Raw genomic sequence first — 19,456 nt, 5'->3', positions numbered from 1 at the left:
GGTCACCTCAGAGCCTCCTCTTCTCCAGACTGAACGGCCCCAACCCTTTCAGTCTGTTCTCATAGGAGAGATGCTCCAGCTCTAATACAGGTAAGCACAGTTACTAAATATTGAGACATAAGGATTTAAAGAGCTGTTCACTTACCATTAAAATTCAGTTATCACTATACCAAGGCATTAGCAAAACTTTGAACAGAACAGTAATAATTTTGATTTTTAAAAGCATAACTTCTCTGTTAGGATTTTAGCAACTTGCAAACCAGACTAGTGCAAGTCATAGCCTTTGGGGTAGTAAAACGAAGTATCTCTAGTTGAATTAAGATGTTTCTAGTAGTTTTAAAATACATTACTCATGTCAGTTTCTCAGGAAAATGAGCTTGTAATAAAGAACAGTCTTTCTGGATATTGTTTTTTGTGAAGCAGGAGTGCTGGGAAATTGGGAAACATTCAGTAGTGCTTTACATGTTCTTAAGGGGAGTTGGTTTTGGATGTTAATGGCATGAAAGAATTCAGAGAGATGGAAATATGGCATGCAGCTGGCAGGTAATAATCTTAACTTTTTCCTACCATGGAAGCACATCCTAGTTGCTGGGCTGAATTCTCACTCATTCTCCTTTTGAAAACAGAGATTTCTAAACCCTTTGTCCAGCTTTTGCCAAGTGACATAGCTGAAGAAGCAAAGAAATATTTCATCACAGACTACAGAAGGTTAAGCTGTTCTTCAGGGAGAGAATAAGCACCTTGGAATCACAAGAGAGTGTTCTTAGGAAATGTAGAGGACATGAATGCAGCATTTGGAATTTATTGCCTGGTAGGGAGAGGAAAAATAGTTTTAATATGAAGGATAAACTGGAAAAGCTGTAAACAGAATCATAGAATGATGCATTACGTTTGGTTTCTTTAAAGGAAAGTGGTTTAGAAAGCAGGCTAGCCATCTGTGCGAAGGAGTATTTAGGTCAGTGGGTCTGTCCTGTCCTGCTTTGTTTCAGGATGAAAGGATCTGTTGTGCTGTAGGCATTCCTGTCTCTGCTGCTTCTAGGTTTCTCTTTAGTAAGTGCTCTTTGCTGAATATTCATGAAGCGTTATTGTGTTTCAATAACTTAATCTGGTAATTAAAGGCTGCTATAACCTAAGTGACTTAAAACTGCTCTTGATGAGTAAAGAGGTTTTTTTGAGTTGTTGGGGGGGGTGGTGATTATAGATGGATTTATAGCAGAAATATAAAATGAGACTGCTGAAGAATGCTGTAAACATCTACTCTTTGTGCCCTTGCAGTGTTTAGGACAGCATTTACAAAACATTTTTAATATTCCTAACTTGAGCGTGTTGTATTTTTGAAGCAACCAAATTCTCTCTCTGTTGCAGATGCCTACAGCTGTTACTGTCAACTGTTTACCTGTTCTTTTGAGTTTTTACACCTCTTTCTTTTTTTGGACCTTCTCGCGTGACTTAATGGGTTAAAGAGCTTACTAAAATAAAACAGGGGCTGACTCTGTGCAGTCTGACTTGGTAGAGAGAGGATTAGTGGAAGACCAGGCAAGCTGTTTTTCAAGCATTAGCCTATTTTCAGTTAACTCTCCAGAGTCATTTTCCAGCAAAATAATGAGAACCTAGGAGGTAATTTTTCTGATGTAAGATGTGCTTACACCTAAGGGGGAAAAAAAATCATAATGCTGTAGTTAATTTTCTTTCCACATTTTTGCCTATCATTTATAGACAGTACAGATGTTAAATAAAGAAAGCTGACAATAAAATATCCAGTTACATTTTTCCTGTTGTATTTTGAATGTGCTCACCTTGGGTTTTGCCTCGGGCTAGAAGTAGATACTTATTACTGCAGTTGCAGTGTTTTGATTTGCTGGCTAATGCCACATCTTGTGATTTTTGCAGCTGGATGTTTGAGGTGCTGGAGCATTCAAGTGTAGTCTGCTCAGGTTGTGTAAGGAGGGGGATTGGTGTATTTTATAGTGGCTGATGTGTTGATTGGGTTGATGAGACACCAGGCTGTGAGAAGACAGTGTACTTCTTCCTTTATTTAGGTTATAGAAGAGCAGCCTTTATGTTTTTTGTGTTGGAGGCATAGAAGGTGCCCACAGACAATTTTGTTTTCCAAATGAAAATCAGAGTGGCTACAGGAGAATACAGCTCTTAAAGGACACTTTTATTTTCTTGTTCACAGATAATTTCTCAATCAATGGAAACTCCTGCATTGCTTCAGGAGTCCCTACCCTCATGAATCCCGTAACTAAGCCTGCTACCACCACTTCTTTCAATGCTTCTGTGGCTGAGATTCCAAGGAAGCGCAAAGGAAGTGATTCTGATAACCAGTAAGTATACAGATTCTGTAGGTATCCCAACGTAAATTTGAGCGTATGTAGGATTCTGTGAGGCTGCTTCCTCACCTGAAGTGTCTGAGTAATATGTCTCCAATTCTGAAATTTCAGTCCTAAGTCTTTTGGTTTTTACTACCTCTTCTTTGCCTGCTAGTAAAGTCAAGCTCTCTTTGCAGCAAAATGTTCTCAACTTGCTTGAAGTCTCCCAGGTGCACGCTGGAGGATCACCTTAAATCATGAAACAAGATCACTAATTCACAGAAACAGAGAATTAACCAGGTTGGAAAACACCAAACCAAGTGCCTCATCCAGCCTCCTCTTAAACACTTCCAGGGATGGTGACTCCACCACCTTCCCGAGCAGCCCATTCCACTTGCTGTGAAGAACTCTTCCTAACATCCAGCCTAAACCTGCTCTGGCACAGCTTGAGGCTGTGTCCTCTTGTTCTGTCACAAGTTCTTTGATCTAGAACAGTAGAATCAGAACTGCTTCTTCAGTGACCAGAGCAGTTACATACTTAAATATCCACAGCTATGACCTAAAAAATGAGAGCTGTCCTACAGTAATACTCAGTCTTCTTAAGTGGGTCATTCTTGACTACAGAGATGACAGTGCTGAGAGTTTCTCCGTTTTTTCTGGCTGCCAGATGCCAGTTAACCAAATAATCATTTAGATAAAATTATTTTTTAAGTGAAGTATTCAAAGCTATATTAATGAGCTGGAAGTGACACAAGTCAACCTGCAGACCTGGTGCATTGGGGTATCTCCAAACTAGTGTGGAAAAGCCACATTTACAAAAAGGGGATAGAGGTAGGAATTTGACATGGATTTGTGATTATTAAAGTGATTCTCTTTCATCACTGCTGCTTCCATAGATGGTGCCACTGATGTACAGTACAGAGCCATACGCTGATTTAATTGTCAGCTTGGACATTCAAGTGTATCTTGCAGATCACTGCAAACTCCAGAAATGCTTTAGTTTCTCAAAACAAAGTCTCTATTCTTTTTTGGTACAACTTGTTGATTTCTGCCTGTTCAGTAAAAGTGCTGGTTCACCAATAGTGTTTCCCTGAAGTTTGGATCTCCCTCTGATTTCATGACACCTCAGTCATTTAAAACAAAAGAAAGGAAAAAAGTCATGTCCAAGTCAAAATACTCTTTGAAAAAGCATTATTTTATAAGATCTAATTTCTGAAGAAGTGATTCCTAAAACACAATGATTTTGCTGAGAACAACTGACCCAGTGGGGCTTCCACTGAAATATTTCTGCGACATTTTTCGTTGGATAGATCAAGATACCTTGTTGTGCTTGAAATTACATTCTGCTCACTTTTATCATCTGTCTCTGCAGGGATACAGTTGAAGCTGATGGTGATCCTCAGAAAAGGTACTTTTTTATTACTATCGTTTGTAAATGAATCAGCTTCTGTTTTCAGTGCTATAAACATGTCGTATTTCCCTGTTTGACCTGTGTGGTTTGCCTTAAGGGCAGGTTTCTGTACAACCCAAGGTGATAAACTTACAGTTGTTTAACAAAATGGAGCAGTCAATCCATTTGTGAGATTTCTTTTTTAAGGAGACACTCTATCTTATAGCTTTGCAAGACTTATTAGTATTGAAGTTAAGGTAAGAATGGGAACAAATGAAAAGTAAGAGCTGAATAAGGCTATCAGGGTTGAGGCATCAGCCACCTCTCTGGGAAGCCTGTTCCAGTGTTTAGTCACCCTCTCAGTGAACGAATGTTTCCCAGTGTCCAGTCTAAACGTCTCCTGGCACAGCTGGCACAGCTTTGAACCACATTCCCATGTGTCCTATCATTGGATGCGAGGGAGAAGAGCTCAGCACTTCCTCTCCCCCTCCACAGAAAGCTCTACAAAACACAAGGTCACCTCTCAGCCTTCTTTTCTCTAAATTAGACAAACCAGGTCCATAACCACTCCTCACAGGATGTTCCTTCCAGCTCCTTCACCACCTTTGCCCTCCTCTGGATGCATTCAAGGACTTTCACATCCTTCTTAGCTTGTGGGCCCCAGAAGTGCACACAGAATTGAAGGCAAGGCTATACCACCACTAAATACAGCAGGACCATCACCCCTTTGGACTGGACAGTTACACTGTGTTTGATGCACCCCAGGAAATGCTTTATCCTTTTGTCTGTTGGACCTCACTTCTGGCTCAAATGAGAGTTCCTTTCTACAGGGTAGTCAGTGACTTATTGGGATAATAGAAAAGTCTTCCTTTAGGGATAAATTGTTTATTCTTTTTAGCTTTTTTTTCCCATGATGATGCCTTTGATAGTCCTGCTTCTATTACAGAAAAAATGGGAAAGTACATTTAATAAATCACTTGAGAAATTAGAGGAAAAGTTGATATTCTTTATATTTTTTTCCCTGGCTAATACAGATTCTGTTCTTTCTAATACCAATCAAATATATCTACATTGTAGCCATGAGGTAAAATTTCACCTTAAGTTCATGTAGTCAAGGTAGTTTTAATCCAGCTGCTTACATCGATAACAACACAGCTGTTAGGACAGAGGCTATATAAATCCATTGAAGGCTGTGACTAATTGCATAAGCAGCAAATTTGTTCTAGAGTCTTCCCAAGTGGAGCTCCTGAGAAGGAAAGATAGTTAGTTTGTAGGCCTTTCCCTCTCTGGGGATATTCAATACCTGCCTGGACACGTTCGTGTGTGATCTGCTCTAGGTGATCCTGCTCTGGCAGGGGGGTTGGACTGGATGAGCTTTTGAGGTCCCTTCCAGCCCCTGACATTCTGTGATTCCTCATAGGAAACAGCTGCTGACTGATTTCTCTCGCTTTACAGAGGAACATGGTACAACTCAGTGCTTCTTCGTAGGCTAGTAGATCTCTGCCCTTGAATGGACTTTTGGAGTACAACAGGAGAAATTGCCACTGCTGAATTAAAAAAAGCTTAAGAACTTCTGTAGAAAGATTAAAAATAGTTGAGTCAGTTTTTCTTCTAAAGGAAATAAAAGTCAGTATTTATGTTGAAACTGCCTCTCCAAGTACCAAAACGCTCTTACTGAGTTGACAAGGTAACTGTTAAGCCATGTTCTGAAATTCTTAATAGATGGTGGATGAAGAATGCAGTGATGTTAAGGAGGAAAAAAGAGCGTTGGATAGTAGAATGGTTTAGGTTGGAAGGGACCTCAAAGCTCATCCAGTTCCAACCCCCCACCATAGGCAGGGACACCTCCCACTAGAACACGTCTCTCAAGGCCTCATCCAGCCTGGCCTTGAACACCTCCAGGGAGGGAGCATCCACAACCTCCTTGGGCAACCTGTTCCAGTGTATCACCACCCTCACTGCAAACAACTTATTCCTAACATCTAGTTTCAGTCTGCCCTCTGCCAGTTTAAACCCATCACTTCTTGTCCTGTCATTACAAGATATTGTCAATAATCCCTCCCCAGCCTTTCTATAGCCCCCTTCAGATACTGGAAAGCCACTCCAAGGTCTCCTCAAAGCCTTCTCTTCTCCAGGCTGAAGAGTCTCATAGCCTGTCCTCATAGCAGAGCTGCTGCAGCCCTCTGAGCATCGTCATGCCCTCCTCTGGACTCACTTCAACGATTTCATGTCCTTCTTGTGTTGGTCTCATTTCAATCACCCTTCATATTTCCTGCTGCTGGATATTTATACAGATGCTATGATTGTCTTCCATTTGCAGTTATATTACATGGACTTTCCAGTCATTACTGTATGATGTGGGAAAATACTGAACTTTTGTTTTTCCTGACCATGAGCAATTAAAGTCTAAGATACTGTTCCTTTTTTTTTCATTATTTGGCATCCAGATTTTTGGAACGAAAACCATTAATAGATACTTTCTTTGTAAAATATTAAAAGGAAAAAAAACAAAGCACAATTTAAGTCTAGGCTTGATTTTTATTTGAATGCTCATAGAATCATAGAATGGTTTATGTTGGAAAGTACCTCAAAGATCATCTAGTTCCAAGCTTCCTGTGTAGGCAGCAACTTCTCTCAGTAGAACAGGTCATAGAATCGTAGAATCAGCCAGATTGGAAGAGACCTCCAAGGTCATCCAGTCCAACCTAGCACCCAACCCTGTCCAGTCAACCAGACCATGGCACTAGGTGCCTCATCCAGTCTTTTCTTGAACATCTCCAGGGACAGCAACTCCACCACCTCCCGTGGCAGCTCATTCCAATCAGTCACTCTAGGCCTTCCATTAATGTTTTCTCCAGAATAAAAGTAGCCCTGTAATTATGAAATAACCCCACAACATGTTCATATTGGAAGTTATGTCTTGGGCTCTTCAGTTATACACCACTTGCTAGATCATTTCTGATTTAGGAGGTTTTGGTGGGTTTGTTTTTGTTAAAGCCATAGTAGCTTTGGATTATTTTCTGTGTCTTCTTGAATTGATGGGAGGAAAGAAATGCCTAGTATTAAATGTGTGATGTAAAACTCAGTCTTCTTTTCTCTAGGAGTGAAGATGAAGAACACATTAAAATAAAAGATTTCAGGTATTCATTTACAGTAAAATTACATTTTGCTAGTAAATGTTAAGATTCACCATAGTGAAATACAAGTTTGTGGGCAACGTTCCTCAGAACTGTCAAATCTATAACAGTAAACCTCTCCTTTTCCCCTCTTAACTTGTAGTAATTTTTAGACCTTCTTTCAGGACTTGAGGTTTTGTTATTAATTTTAATGAAAATTTCTGTTGCAGAATTTTCAAGATGGAAATTAAAACACAGTAGGTTCAAGTCCTGTATAAAGGGAGGAGCCAATCTTGTCTGTATGAATTGGAAGATTGTTTTTTTTCTGGATTTGCCTACAGTTGGGAGGTATTTAAAATGTAGCCCCATGTGAAAAATGGATTCAGCTAAAGCATGACAAAGAGTTCTTGTTCTGGAACAAGTTTGCATATAGCAAATGATTGAAGGTTTGCCATTGCGTTTTTCCTGAGTCTGACCCAAAATCTATGTCAAGCATTTGTAATACTTGACATGCAGTGTGACTAAATGCATTCGTGACTCACTCAACTGTTTTAACTATAAAGCTAGCTTTATAAGGTTGTTCTAAAGACAAAAGTGTCTTTCATTTTTCCTGTGAGCAGAGGTGTCAAAGCTGAAATCCATAATCCACTCTGCTAAGTATTTATTTACATAGAATGCTCACTAATAATTATGAAGTGTTCCTGCAATTGAAATAAAATGGAAGAAGTGGAAGTGCTCCAAAATACCTTTACCTTTTTTTTTGAACTCCAAAATCCAGCTTTCTTTAGTGACTGTGCCATAATGTTATATAAGATGTGCATTGCTTTAATAACTTTCACATTGTATTAAGTTTCTCCTTAAGCTTTGGGTTGCTAGTTGCAGGAAAAAAAAACTGGAAGACTCTTTGCAGGTTTGCTTAATAGTTGAGCCAGCAGTATAGCCAGGTGGCCAAGAAGGCCAATGGCATCCTGGCCTGTATCAGCAATAGAGTGGCCAGCAGGACCAGGGAAGTCCTTCTGCCCCTATACTCAGCACTGGTTGAGTCCTGTATCCAGTTCGGGGGCCCTCAATTTAAGAAAGATGTTGAGGTGCTTGAACATGTCCAGAGAAGGGCAGCAAGGCTGCTGAGGCACAGCCCTCTGAGGAGAGGCTGAGGGAGCTGGGGTTTTTCAGCCTGGAGAAGAGGCTCAGGGGTGACCTTATTGCTCTCTACAACTACTCAAAGGGAGGTTGTAGTCAGGTGGGGGTTGGTATCTTCTGCCAGGCAACCAGTGACAGAACGAGAGGACACAGTCTCAAGCTGTGCCAGGGCAGGATTAGGCTGGATGTTAGGAAAAAGCTCTTCACAGCAAGAGTGATTGGCATTGAAATGGGCTGCCTGGGGATGTGGTGGAGTCACCATCCCTGGAGGTGTTTAAGAAGAGGCTGGATGAGGCACTTAGTGCCATGGTTTAGTTAATTAGAAGGTGTTAGGTGATAGGTTGGATCTCAAAGGTCTTTTCCATCCTGGTTAATTCTGTGATTCTGTTGTCTCTCTCCAGTGTTTCTTTTCACAAGCCTAGTGCAGAACTTGCTTTTCTCCTTTCCTCTTTGTAGTTGGAGAATGTAACAGAGAGAAAAGATGATTATTAAGATTGGAAAAGACCTTCAAGATTATCAAGTCCAACTGTAACCTGACTGCAGTTACTGCTAAACTGTATCTCGAAGTGCCACATCTTACACGCTTCATGAACACCTAATTGTTTGAATGGCTGACACAGAGCTATTTCTGTGGAGAAGGGTTGGGGTTTTTTCTAGGGGAAGTAATAAGAACAGTAGAAGATTATATCTTTAAAACTATGCTTTGTTCTTTCTCATTAGTTCAGGAGTAGTTAAGTTTATTAACTTGAATACCTTCTGCATGCTTCAGAGGAGGAGTTTTGGAGATCAGTTAACCAAAACTTGTTGCCCCTCAGTTTGGCTGCCTGCCAGTGTGTCTGGCCCAAATCTGAGAGAGAAATAAAGCTGTGCACTTAATAGTTGTTTGTGTCTTTTTTCCATCTGGGTAATTTTTAAGGTAATGAGACAACAAGAAGGCATTGCTCATCTCAGGTTGTTGTGAGTTTGCATAAATGCAAGAATGCCAAGAGCATTCTTCTTTTCCTGCCTTCTTTTTTTTTTTCCCCTCTCTTTTTTTCTTATAGTTGCAGAATTTTCTTAAAAGCTACACAAAGTAGGTGTAGATAAGGCCAGGGAACAGAAATGCCTTGCAGTGATTACTAATGAGTTCACAAGGTCTCTGGTATACAGTGAGGTTTTAAGGTATTCACTTGGGCATCAAAGGTCAGGAGAAGCACTTAACTTTTATAAGTCATCATAGATTCATACAATCACAGAATGTCAGGGGCTGGAAGGGACCTCTAAAGATCCTCTAGACAACCCCCCTGTGAGATCAGGATGACCTAAACCAGATAATCAAACCATTGCTTGTGATATTTTTCACCTCAATATTTCCTATCATTATAGTGGCCACTTCTGCTTTGTTCAAGTGGATCCAATTCAACTATCACATAAAAGTAACACAAGAAAAGCTGTTTCATTTCAGTAGTACTTCTGGTAACGTATTCTGTTCCCAAAATTAAACTGATGAATGTTATGAGGGAAAATGATGTGTTCTATGCTTTTCTTGACATCATTTTTGCTTTGTTTTTTTTTTCCCCTCAGGGAGGCTCACAGTCAAACAGAGAAAAGAAGAAGAGACAAAATGAATAATTTGATAGAGGAATTGTCTGCTATGATACCTCAGTGCAATCCCATGGCACGAAAACTAGACAAGCTTACAGTATTACGGATGGCTGTGCAGCACTTAAAATCTTTAAAAGGTGGGTTGTAGGAAACTGATCCTGAATGTCCTTATTCTGTCAAGAGTTACACTGTGTATCTTCTTTGACCTTTAATAGAAGATCATTTATTTTACATTGGTTGAATTCAGATCTGAGTGTCACAGAATCAGAGAGACATTCAGGTTGGAAAAGCCCCTCAGCATCATCAAGTCCAACCTAGAACTCTGCTCGACAAACTTCACCTTAAACCATACCCTAAGCACCACATCCAAACGACCCTGAAACATATCCAGGTGAGGTGACTCCACCGCCTCCCTGGGCAGCTCATTCCAGTCCCTGACCACTCTTCTTGAAAAACTTTTTCCTAATGCCCAATCTAAACCTCCCCAGTCTCAGCTTGAGGCTATGCCTCCTTGTTCTGTCTCCAGTTACCTGTGAAATGAAACCAGCAGCAGCCTCTCCACAACTCCCCTTCAGGTAGTTGTGTTCTTCATTTAAATCTCTGTGTGTAGTTTCCAGAACTTCCATTTCTACTTTTTGCTCAGATTACCAGGAAAAAAAGCCACTCTTCAGTGTCTGACATTTTTGGTCTGCTAAGGGTTTGTGTTGCAAAAAAATCCCTTTTATGAGTAATGGTTTCTAGTAAGAGCCACATTAGTCTTAAGTCAAAGGAGTAGAAGTAGTAAGTAGGAGTAGTAGTAGTAGAATAATGTAGGTTGAAAGGGTTTTCTAGAGGGCTATTTCACATAATGAAATAGTGTGACAACTGACCAGGGCAGAGATTACACTTGCAGTTTAAAGATGCATCCACAAGAAACCTCCAGCTCAGATGTTTGCATTTTAATAACAGGATATGAATATTAAAGTCCTTACAGCCGTTACTAGAAGTATCTTCAAAACAAACCCTGAAGAAAGACACTATATGGAGTAAGAGTGAAAATGTTGAAATGTGCTGGACAGTTGTGAAATGGATGAAAATTAAAGTACTTGCCACAGGTGCTAAACCAATAAATGTACTGAATCAGTCTCTTTTGTGAGACATTCAGTTCAACTACAGTAGAGTGGTTTGTGGATTGTTGGGTATGTAGTGCTGACAAAGCATTATTCATGCTAAATGGCAATTGATAGCTTTGCAGTTATTCAGATTCAGCAAGCATTAAGGATTCTGCAATAAGCTCACAAAATCTTTCTAGAAGATTCAGTTCTCATAATCCCACTTCTCTAGCAGCACACTGAAGATATCTGAAGAGAGGTTTGCTTGGTTTCTCCTGAATAAAGGACAAGAAAAAGCTGGTTTCTGTGCCTGTATTCTCTCCCAGCATAAGTTTATGAGGGGGGCTTTGATTTTTAAATGCAGTTAAGGATTTAAAAATTATTTCCTTTTAAATTTAGGGCTGGGAGCTAGGTTGGACTGGATGATCTTGGAGGTCTCTTCCAACCTGGTTGATTCTATGATTCTAATTCAGTCGCTGTGGTTGCAAAGAAAATGTTTTAAATAGAAGCCAATTATATCTCTGTTAAAAGTAAATTTCCAGTGTAGCTTTTGACATTGTGTCTACAAATAATCTCTTTTCCAGGTTCAACCAGCTCCTATACAGAGGTCCGGTACAAACCTTCATTTTTAAAGGATGATGAACTCCGACAGTTAATCCTTAGGGTAAGGGGAAGGAAATTGCCAGTTGAATAATATCCTTATTAAAGCTTGCCAGTAACTTGAGGTTTTAGTTGAAGAATGTTTTTTCTCTCCCATCTTTTACTTCAAGCAAGTACTTTGATGTAGTTGATTACTACTGGTTTTTAAACTGTACACTATGCAGGCTATTTCATAAAGGGATGCAGCAGATGATTTGTGAGTGTGGCAGACAGCAGCCCTTGCAGTTACAATAAATCTGTGTTTAATCTGCATATATTTAGTGCAGAAGTTGAAAAAATGTTGATGCTGAGCCAGCAGTGTGCCCAAATGGCCAAGAAGACCAACAGCACCCTGGCCTGGATTAGGAATAGTGTGACAAGGAGGACCTGGGAAGTCGTTGTCCACCTGAACTCAACCCAGTTCTTTTCCCTGGTAACAAGTGATAGGATAAAAGGAAATGGCCTCAAGTTGCACCAGGGGAGGTTTAGATTGGTTATTAGAAGAAAATTCTTCACTGAAAGGGTTCTGAAACCTTGGAAGAGGCTTCCCAGGTGGGTGGTTGAATCTCCGTCCCTGGAGGTGTTTGAAAATAGAGATGTGGTGCTGGGGGACCTGGTTTAGCACCAGTCTTGGTAGAATTAGGATTGGACTGGTTGATCTTAAATGTCTTTTCCAGTTGAAAACAAATTCTGTGGGTCTATACAAGTATCAAGAATGGCTCCAATTACTCATAGGTAAACTTGCAGTTGTTTGCTGTCCTCCATTAAAGTTTTTAAAGCTCTCTTTTAGAAAAGATGCATTAAAAAAAACCCAAACCACCTGAAAGAAAATATTTCTCCTTGCTTTTGCACTTCGTGGTATATCCATGCACCTCTACCCTTTCTTATTTGCAACTGTTTTCCTTTGCTGCAGCAGCAGACTTTGCCAAGATCTGAAAGATGACTCCCTAAGTTAAGCTGTTTTTCGCTGGCCACCTCTTTTCCCAAAGCTGTCTTTAGCTGTCTGTCACTGAAGATCTAATTTGGTCCTTGCAATCTGAAATGCTTTTTGATGTGATTAGGTGCTAGTTTGAGCCTAGCTAGAATGTTTTGGTGAGAAGAACTAGATTACAGGCTGGGAAAGGAAAACAAGGGTGATGTCTACTTCGCTCATAGGCCTGCTGAGAAGTTTAGGAACAAGAAATAAAAACACAGATAATCACTCTCACTTGGGCTGCTGGCTGAGCTATATCTTACTCTCTAACCTCACCCTCCATTTTGGACTAATCCACTTTGCTTCCTAACCCCCTGGCTGAACCTCCATTCTTCCCTGGGACTGGGGTAAGGTTGAGAGGGTCGGGGGAAGGTGAAAGGGTGGTTGAGAGCACCTCCTGAGGACTCAGGTTTCTGGGAGGACTGTTGTGTTTCTGTATTACCTTTAACCTTGTATATCTCTGTATATAACTGTCTATACTGTAAATATCTGCTTGTATATTGTGCTAGCTGTAATTATAAGCTTCATTCATATTTCCAGAGCTGGCTGAGTCTAGTCTGGGTGATTTCTAAAGTGTGTGTGGGGGGGGGTGGGGAACACCCAAACCATCACAGATTAATATCTAATTTACTTTAAAAACAATCAGGTTTAAATGTGTGCTTCCTTGTAGTCATCAATATAGTATGTTTTAGGTATATGTTTTTAAAGCCAGTATCTTTCTGTTTTCTTTATATTTACTTTCTAAAACCAGTATCTATCTAATTTGCAGGCTGCAGATGGATTCTTGTTTGTGGTTGGATGTAACAGAGGAAAAATTTTGTTTGTCTCGGAATCGGTTTGTAAAATCCTGAATTATGATCAGGTGGGTATAACTGAGTTCCTTGGTTTGCTCCTGTTTTGCATGTGTAAGTGTTTTAACTTTTGCCATTCCATGTTACTAAAAGACATCCATGTGGATTATTTCTTAGGACTTCTGTGCTTTAATTTTTTTTCAGAGTAAGGCTGAATATCCTGGTACAAAGTATTTGCAAGTACAGACTGGATTACAGTTAGTCATGCTGAAGAAAATTGCTAGTCTAAGAGGAAGGGATAGTTTGAAGATGTTCTGATTTTTTCCTTCAAGATACTTTCTTTTAAATGGTGATTTTTGGGTGTTGGGGTTTTTTAGGCCAGTGGAAATTGGTAGTTCAGCAATGGAAGTTAATTAAAGCTTTCTTTGGTAATGTTTTTACTCTCAGGTGCACCTACATACATACACCCCACCCACAGTAACTGTCCACCCTGCTGGAAAGCAGCTCCATGGAGAATGACCTTGGAGTCCTGGGGGACAGCAAGTTCTCCATGACCTTATTTTGGAATAGTTCTAGGTTATGAATCTCATCCTGCAGCCTAATCCATTTGTTACAGCCCTGTATTGTAACAGAGCCACTGCTGGCCTTTCTCAGTGGCACTCAGCTTTTTCCCATCTGCATTAGGGTTAGGTGGGGTCTGGGCAAATGAAAGAGGCTGCATGTTTATGCTGTTTTCTTACAAGCCTTTCATTAAAGCCTTTTCTGACTCTGGCTTGTTGAACAAGCACAAGTGGCTTGCGTCTAAAATGAGTTCCAATTTGAATCTAGAATGCTGCTTGTCAAAATAGCTCCTTTCTGACCACTGATGTGATCTGCTGTGGTGAAGGTAAGCCATGAAAATACCCAAACTAGCCCACTTCTGTAAGAATTCCTTTGTTTCAAAGGTAGTCCTGCCTACAGTAGTGCAGCAGGCTAGTTAATCTGAACCAGCAGTGCAGTGAATGTGTCCCAACTAGAGATTCAGAATCAGAATTAATCAGGTTGGAAAAGACTTTCAAGATCATGAGTCCAACCCACCTAACACCTAATTAACTAAACCATGGCACTAAGTGCCTCATCCAGCCTCCTTTTAAACGCCTCCAGGGATGGTGACTCCATCACCTCCCTGGGCAGCCCATTCCAATGCCAATCATTCTGTGAAGAACTTTTTGTAACATCCAGCCTAAACTTGCACTGGCACAGCTCGGGGCTGTGTCCTCTTCTGTCACTGGTTGCCTGGCAGAAGATACCAACCCCGACCTGACTACAACCTTATCCAAGTAAGTCTGCTCTTTTCAAAGAGGCACAGAAAGTTATTTTTCTGATATAAGTAATATTTGTGTTCTTTGCTGTTCTAAAATGATGTGGTTCTTATTTCTTTTGTTGTTTGCTTTTTTTGTGGTGGTTCTTTTTAAACAGGCCAGTCTAATTGGACAAAGTTTGTTTGATTACTTGCATCCAAAGGATGTTGCAAAAGTGAAGGAGCAACTTTCTTCTTCGGATATCTCTCCTAGGGAGAAGCTCATAGATGGGAAAAGTAAGTTAGATTTGATTATCTTCTTTGTTTGTTGTTTTTTTCAAAACAGATATTATTAAATCTAGTTGTTATGCAGGACTTGTTCAGATGTGCATAGGTGTGTGAACTTGAGGCATAATTTTTTGAAGCAAACATTTGAATGCTTCTCATCTGCTGAAAGTGCACTTACAGTTTAAAAGCTAGCCCAGAAAAGAGCATTATTTAGTTTAGACAATAAGAGCTAACTGCAGTTTGCATTGTTTTACATTTACCAAGATGTGGTCTGACATTCTTCCTACCAGGCATACTACTTTTTTTTCTTGTATTTGATAGGTCTTGTCAATACAAAAGACCTGATGTAGTCGAACATGGGATAAAATACTTCAATACCAAGAATCACTGTCTTCTCTGAAAATGCTAAGTGTCAATCCTAATGTAACCAAATCTCCTTTTGTTTACAGTTATTTCTTATGTGGAAAGCATTATGTACTGTGCAAGCTAATGACTGTTTTCTAGCTGGCTTTTATAAGTGTCTGTGCAGTTCTCCCTTGTATCCAATAGAAGTTGAAAGTTTTGTAAAGAATATGTATTAAAATAACCATTCAAGATAGCCAGAGAAGTTTGAAAGTAGTTTGGTAGTTCTTTTTAGCTTTGGAATCTGTGTGGCAGTTGTGTTTTCTTTGCCCTGTTTAAATTATTAGACTCCTTTTAATTGGAAGGACAAAACTTAGGCAACAAAACAGGAAGGAGAATGTACTGAAACAAAAAAAAAAAAGAAGAAAAGGCCTTGTATTCTGAAGTTTCATTATTGGGGTTTTGATGTTTAACTACTTCACTAAATTTTTGTAAGCTGGCTTGCAAGTACACACAGATTTTCAAGCTGGACCAGCTCGACTGAATTCTGGTGCTCGACGTTCCTTCTTCTGTCGGATAAAATGTAGTAGGAACGCAGTCAAAGAAGAAAAGGAGTGCTTGCCAAACCCAAAAAAGAAAGGTATTCAAGTGGTGGAGATGAGTTGGGGGCTTTCTGGTTTGAAACTTGATGTATTTTATCTTCTGTAATGTCAGTAATGTGGCCCTTGTAGTCATTGCTGCCTTCACAGAGTAGCAGTAGAGCAAGTGTAAATATGTACTAGAGATGCACCTTGTGAAACAGTCTAACTGTAACTTTTGTCCTCTCTGTTCACTCCTGGAAAAAAGGGAGTTAGGAACCCACCAGAATTTTTTTTTTAGGGGCACATAGTTTGCTGGAGTTGAATTTTAGGAGTCTCACTGTTTGAAAGCACAGAAGCAGATCAAAAAAAAGAAACTTTTGGTAAGGCATACATGAATGCTTCAAGGCATTCAAGGTCATGTAATGACAGGATGAGGAGTTAGGGTTTAAACTGGCAGAGGGGAGATTTAAACTGGATGTTAGGAAGAAGTTCTTTGCAGTGAGGGTGGTGAGACACTGGCACAGGTTGCCCAGGGAGGCTGTGGCTGCTTCCTCCCTGGAGGTGTTCAAGGTCAGACTGGATGAGGCCTTGAGTGACCTGTTCTAGTGGGAGATGTCCCTGCCTATGGCAGGGGTTTGGAACTAGAGGAGCTTTGAGGTCCCTTCCAACCTAAACCATTCTATGATTCCATGAACAGGTCTTCATAAAATGTCATTTCCAGCTTTTGTTTAATACCCAAGCATTGATTTGTTTTGTTTGGTTTTTGCAAGGGTGTGTTGAAACTGAGCCTGAAAAAAAATCATCCTCTCCTGTTTTTTCAGGGTAACCTCTTATTCTTGAGAGATACTATATAACAGTAAATCTTTAGAAAGGTTGGAAACTGTTAAGAAAATAGAATTCAATCTCCCTTGATATGCCAAATGATTTAGTAGATAAGATTTTTAACTTATGTGGATGTTTCTTACTAAAGCAGTGTTGAGGGAAGCAGCCTTAACAGTCTGAGAAACTGTCACAAAGTCACAGTAGGTTAGATAATTTTTTCATTCTCCAGAGTTGATACATGTTTTCTGTAGTTGCTAGAAAATCAAATCCTATGCAGTATAACTTGTTCAGAATACAGAGAGGGGAAAAAAGAGTGTTTGGGCAGGTTTTTGAAAGGTGGATAGTAACTGCAAGACGCAGTAATGTCATCTCTGTGCCTTGATGCGTGCGTGGGTGTTTGCATGTTTATCTAGGCATCAGCGAGTCTACCAGCTGTAGGAATAAATGACAGTGTATACTGAAATGCAAGGCTTTCAAAAGAGGTGTGTGAGAAATTCAGAGGCCCCAAATAAACTCCAAAAAAATAAGCTGGCTTGGTTTGGATTGTCCTCTCAAATGATTCTTCTAGCAATTGTAGTACACGTATGTTAAGATTGTCCTGTTCACAAGAGGTGAATTGATTTAGAAGCTCCAGAGCATGTCTTCAGTTTACTTTACAATATATATGCAACCATCTATTGGTCTCTGAGTTACTGGACTGCTGATTGATTTTTTTTTTTTCATCTTCAAACTGCCAACACCTATAACTTAACCTTCTGTGATGGTTTGGGTGTTACTTGCCCCCCCACACTTTGGAAATCACCCAGACTACACTCAGCTGGTTCTGGAAATTAGAATGAAGCTGATATTTACAGCTTAGCTCAATATACAAGCAGGTATTTACAGTATATACAGTTATATGCAGAAATATACAAGGTAAAAGGTAATACAGAAACACAACAGCCCTCCCAGAAACCTGAGTCCCCAGGAGGGGCTCCAACTGCCCTTCCACCTTATCCCACCCCTCTCAACCTTACCCCAGTCCCAAGGAAGAATGGAGGTTCGGTCAGGGGCTTAGGAAGCAAAGTGGATTAATCAGAGAAATGGCAGAGAGGCTAGAGAAAGGAAAAAAAATGCAGCTCCAAGCTCCCTAGCAGAAGAAGTGCCTTATCTATGTTTGGATTCTTGTTCTTATACCTCTCAGCAAGCCTGTGAGTGAAGTAGACATCAGCACTGTTTCCCTTTCATAGCCTGTGATCTAATCCTTCTCACCAAAACATTCTAGCTAGCTTCAACCTAGCACAGCTTCCTCAATCTTGCATGAGGTTAGAAGAGCTCTCTCGGGTAAGCCAACACGAAGTAGGACAAAATGAATTAAAAAACAGCCTGTAAAATTATCAGTAGCCTTTGGAGCATTGTTGTAGGTAAGCATGAAAAACATGGTTGCTGGTCTCCTGGCAAACAGATCATTCAGTTTCCTTTTTGAACTTTAACTGCTGCTTATTTCATCTCTCTTTACTAGATCACAGGAAATACTGTACCATTCACTGTACTGGGTATTTGAAGAACTGGCCTCCTAATGAGGTGGGAGTAGAAGAGGAAAATGATGTAGAAAAGGACAGTAGTAACTTTAACTGTCTTGTTGCAATTGGGAGGTTACACCCTTACATTGTCCCCCAAAAGAGTGGAGAGATAAAAGTGAAAGCAACAGAATTTGTTACACGGTTTGCCATGGATGGAAAATTTGTTTATGTAGATCAGCGGTAAGTGTTTTGTTCTTTACTGAAGAGAAATTGCACATGACACCACTAGTTTATACTGCCAGACTGGTGATTTTGTTCAAGCAGTTACAATTGCTAGGTGCTGTATGCAGGAAGCAGCAGTTCATTCTCAGTCTCTGGATTTTTGCACATAGTGTGCAACAGTGAGTGTCTTGATCACTGGGGAAAGATGAAATGCACCGTCCTATGCACTCGTGTACTTGCTCGTAAAGAAACATCTCAAGTTAGATGCTCTGCATATAACATAAGTGATAAACACTTAACCAAAAGAGTAGTATTTCTGAAAATCTAAGTATTTGGAGCAAATTCCTTCTTATCTTAACAAAGTGCCCAATTATTTTATTAGAAATAAAAGCTAAGCTCCCATTTTCCTGAAGTTTCTAAAGCGAAAGTTTTGTTCGTTGCAGAGACCAAGTTCTCACTTTTGTCTTTTAAATTTCATTCTTGTCATTGGGAGCTTTTCATTGCTTTCAGCTGTCTTCCCTTTCATCTAAAAGTGAGTTTAAACCTATGCCTGAAAATGGCAGAGCAAAATTCAATGACAGGCATTTTTTGAATGATTCCTTATATGTGACCAGTACCCCCAAATGCAAACAGGAAGACCTAATGATCATAAGCACTTAGCCTCTGTTGTTTCTTCCTTTGAGTTGCCATTCCTTGCAGCAAGTAGCATTTCCTGTTGGTTTAGAGCTATACTAATGCTGCATCTGTTTCTCAAACGTGAACACAAGCATCTCTTCCTTTAAACGTTCATTTGCTGCTTTATTTGATGCTGAGCTTTACAATTGCTTGAATCCACTGTAGTTCAACGTCTTTATTTCTAACAGTGCTACAGCAATTTTAGGGTATCTGCCACAAGAGCTTCTGGGAACTTCTTGTTACGAGTACTGCCATCAAGATGATCACAATCATCTAGCTGAGAAACATAAAGAAGGTATGAAATAATTGGTCCTGCTAGACTGCTTTACAACTATGTGTAACTGCTGCTTGGAAACACTGCACATAAAAAAATCAGCAGCAGAGAGAAAATAAAACTAAATCTCAGCATTGCTCACTTCTACATCTGCAGTAAGGCAGGCCCACAGGATGCCTGTAACAGAAGCACAGAGAAACCTCTGTTATCTTGGATCCTGCTACAGTGCTTTAATTGTAAGGTTAAATTGTTTAATTGCAAGGTTTACTTGTTAATGCAAGGTGAGGCTCAAGAGGGCTCTGCGTGACCTGATCTGGTTGAGGATGCCCCTGCCAAGTGCAGAGGGGGTTGGACTAGATGATCTTTGGAGGTCCCTTCCAGCCCGGAGCATTCTATGATTCTATGATAACTCTCTGCCTTAAGGCTTATGAGGAA

At 40.1% G+C, this 19,456-nt stretch overlaps 1 protein-coding gene across 2 annotated transcripts in view; it reads left to right on the top strand.

The window, feature by feature from the left end:
* The window catches only part of BMAL2 (basic helix-loop-helix ARNT like 2), a 41,908-nt gene that overhangs the window by 10,077 nt on the left and 12,375 nt on the right, over positions 1-19,456 (top strand). Inside the window, exons 2-11 of one of the 2 annotated variants that reach the window (XM_064165798.1) lie at positions 2,180-2,327; positions 3,685-3,720; positions 6,804-6,842; positions 9,522-9,679; positions 11,218-11,297; positions 13,015-13,107; positions 14,495-14,612; positions 15,442-15,585; positions 17,850-18,090; positions 18,936-19,042. In XM_064165798.1, coding sequence (XP_064021868.1) covers positions 2,180-2,327; positions 3,685-3,720; positions 6,804-6,842; positions 9,522-9,679; positions 11,218-11,297; positions 13,015-13,107; positions 14,495-14,612; positions 15,442-15,585; positions 17,850-18,090; positions 18,936-19,042 — 1,164 coding nt within the window. The remainder of the gene's footprint in view (positions 1-2,179; positions 2,328-3,684; positions 3,721-6,803; positions 6,843-9,521; positions 9,680-11,217; positions 11,298-13,014; positions 13,108-14,494; positions 14,613-15,441; positions 15,586-17,849; positions 18,091-18,935; positions 19,043-19,456) is intronic. The other variant, XM_064165799.1, reaches the window with a different exon arrangement.

Source organism: Pogoniulus pusillus, chromosome 27 (genome assembly GCF_015220805.1).
Source record: "Pogoniulus pusillus isolate bPogPus1 chromosome 27, bPogPus1.pri, whole genome shotgun sequence".
Classification (NCBI taxonomy): Eukaryota; Metazoa; Chordata; class Aves; order Piciformes; family Lybiidae; genus Pogoniulus; species Pogoniulus pusillus.
Note: the sequence above shows the minus strand (reverse complement) of the source record. Positions and strands in the feature narration are given on the sequence as shown.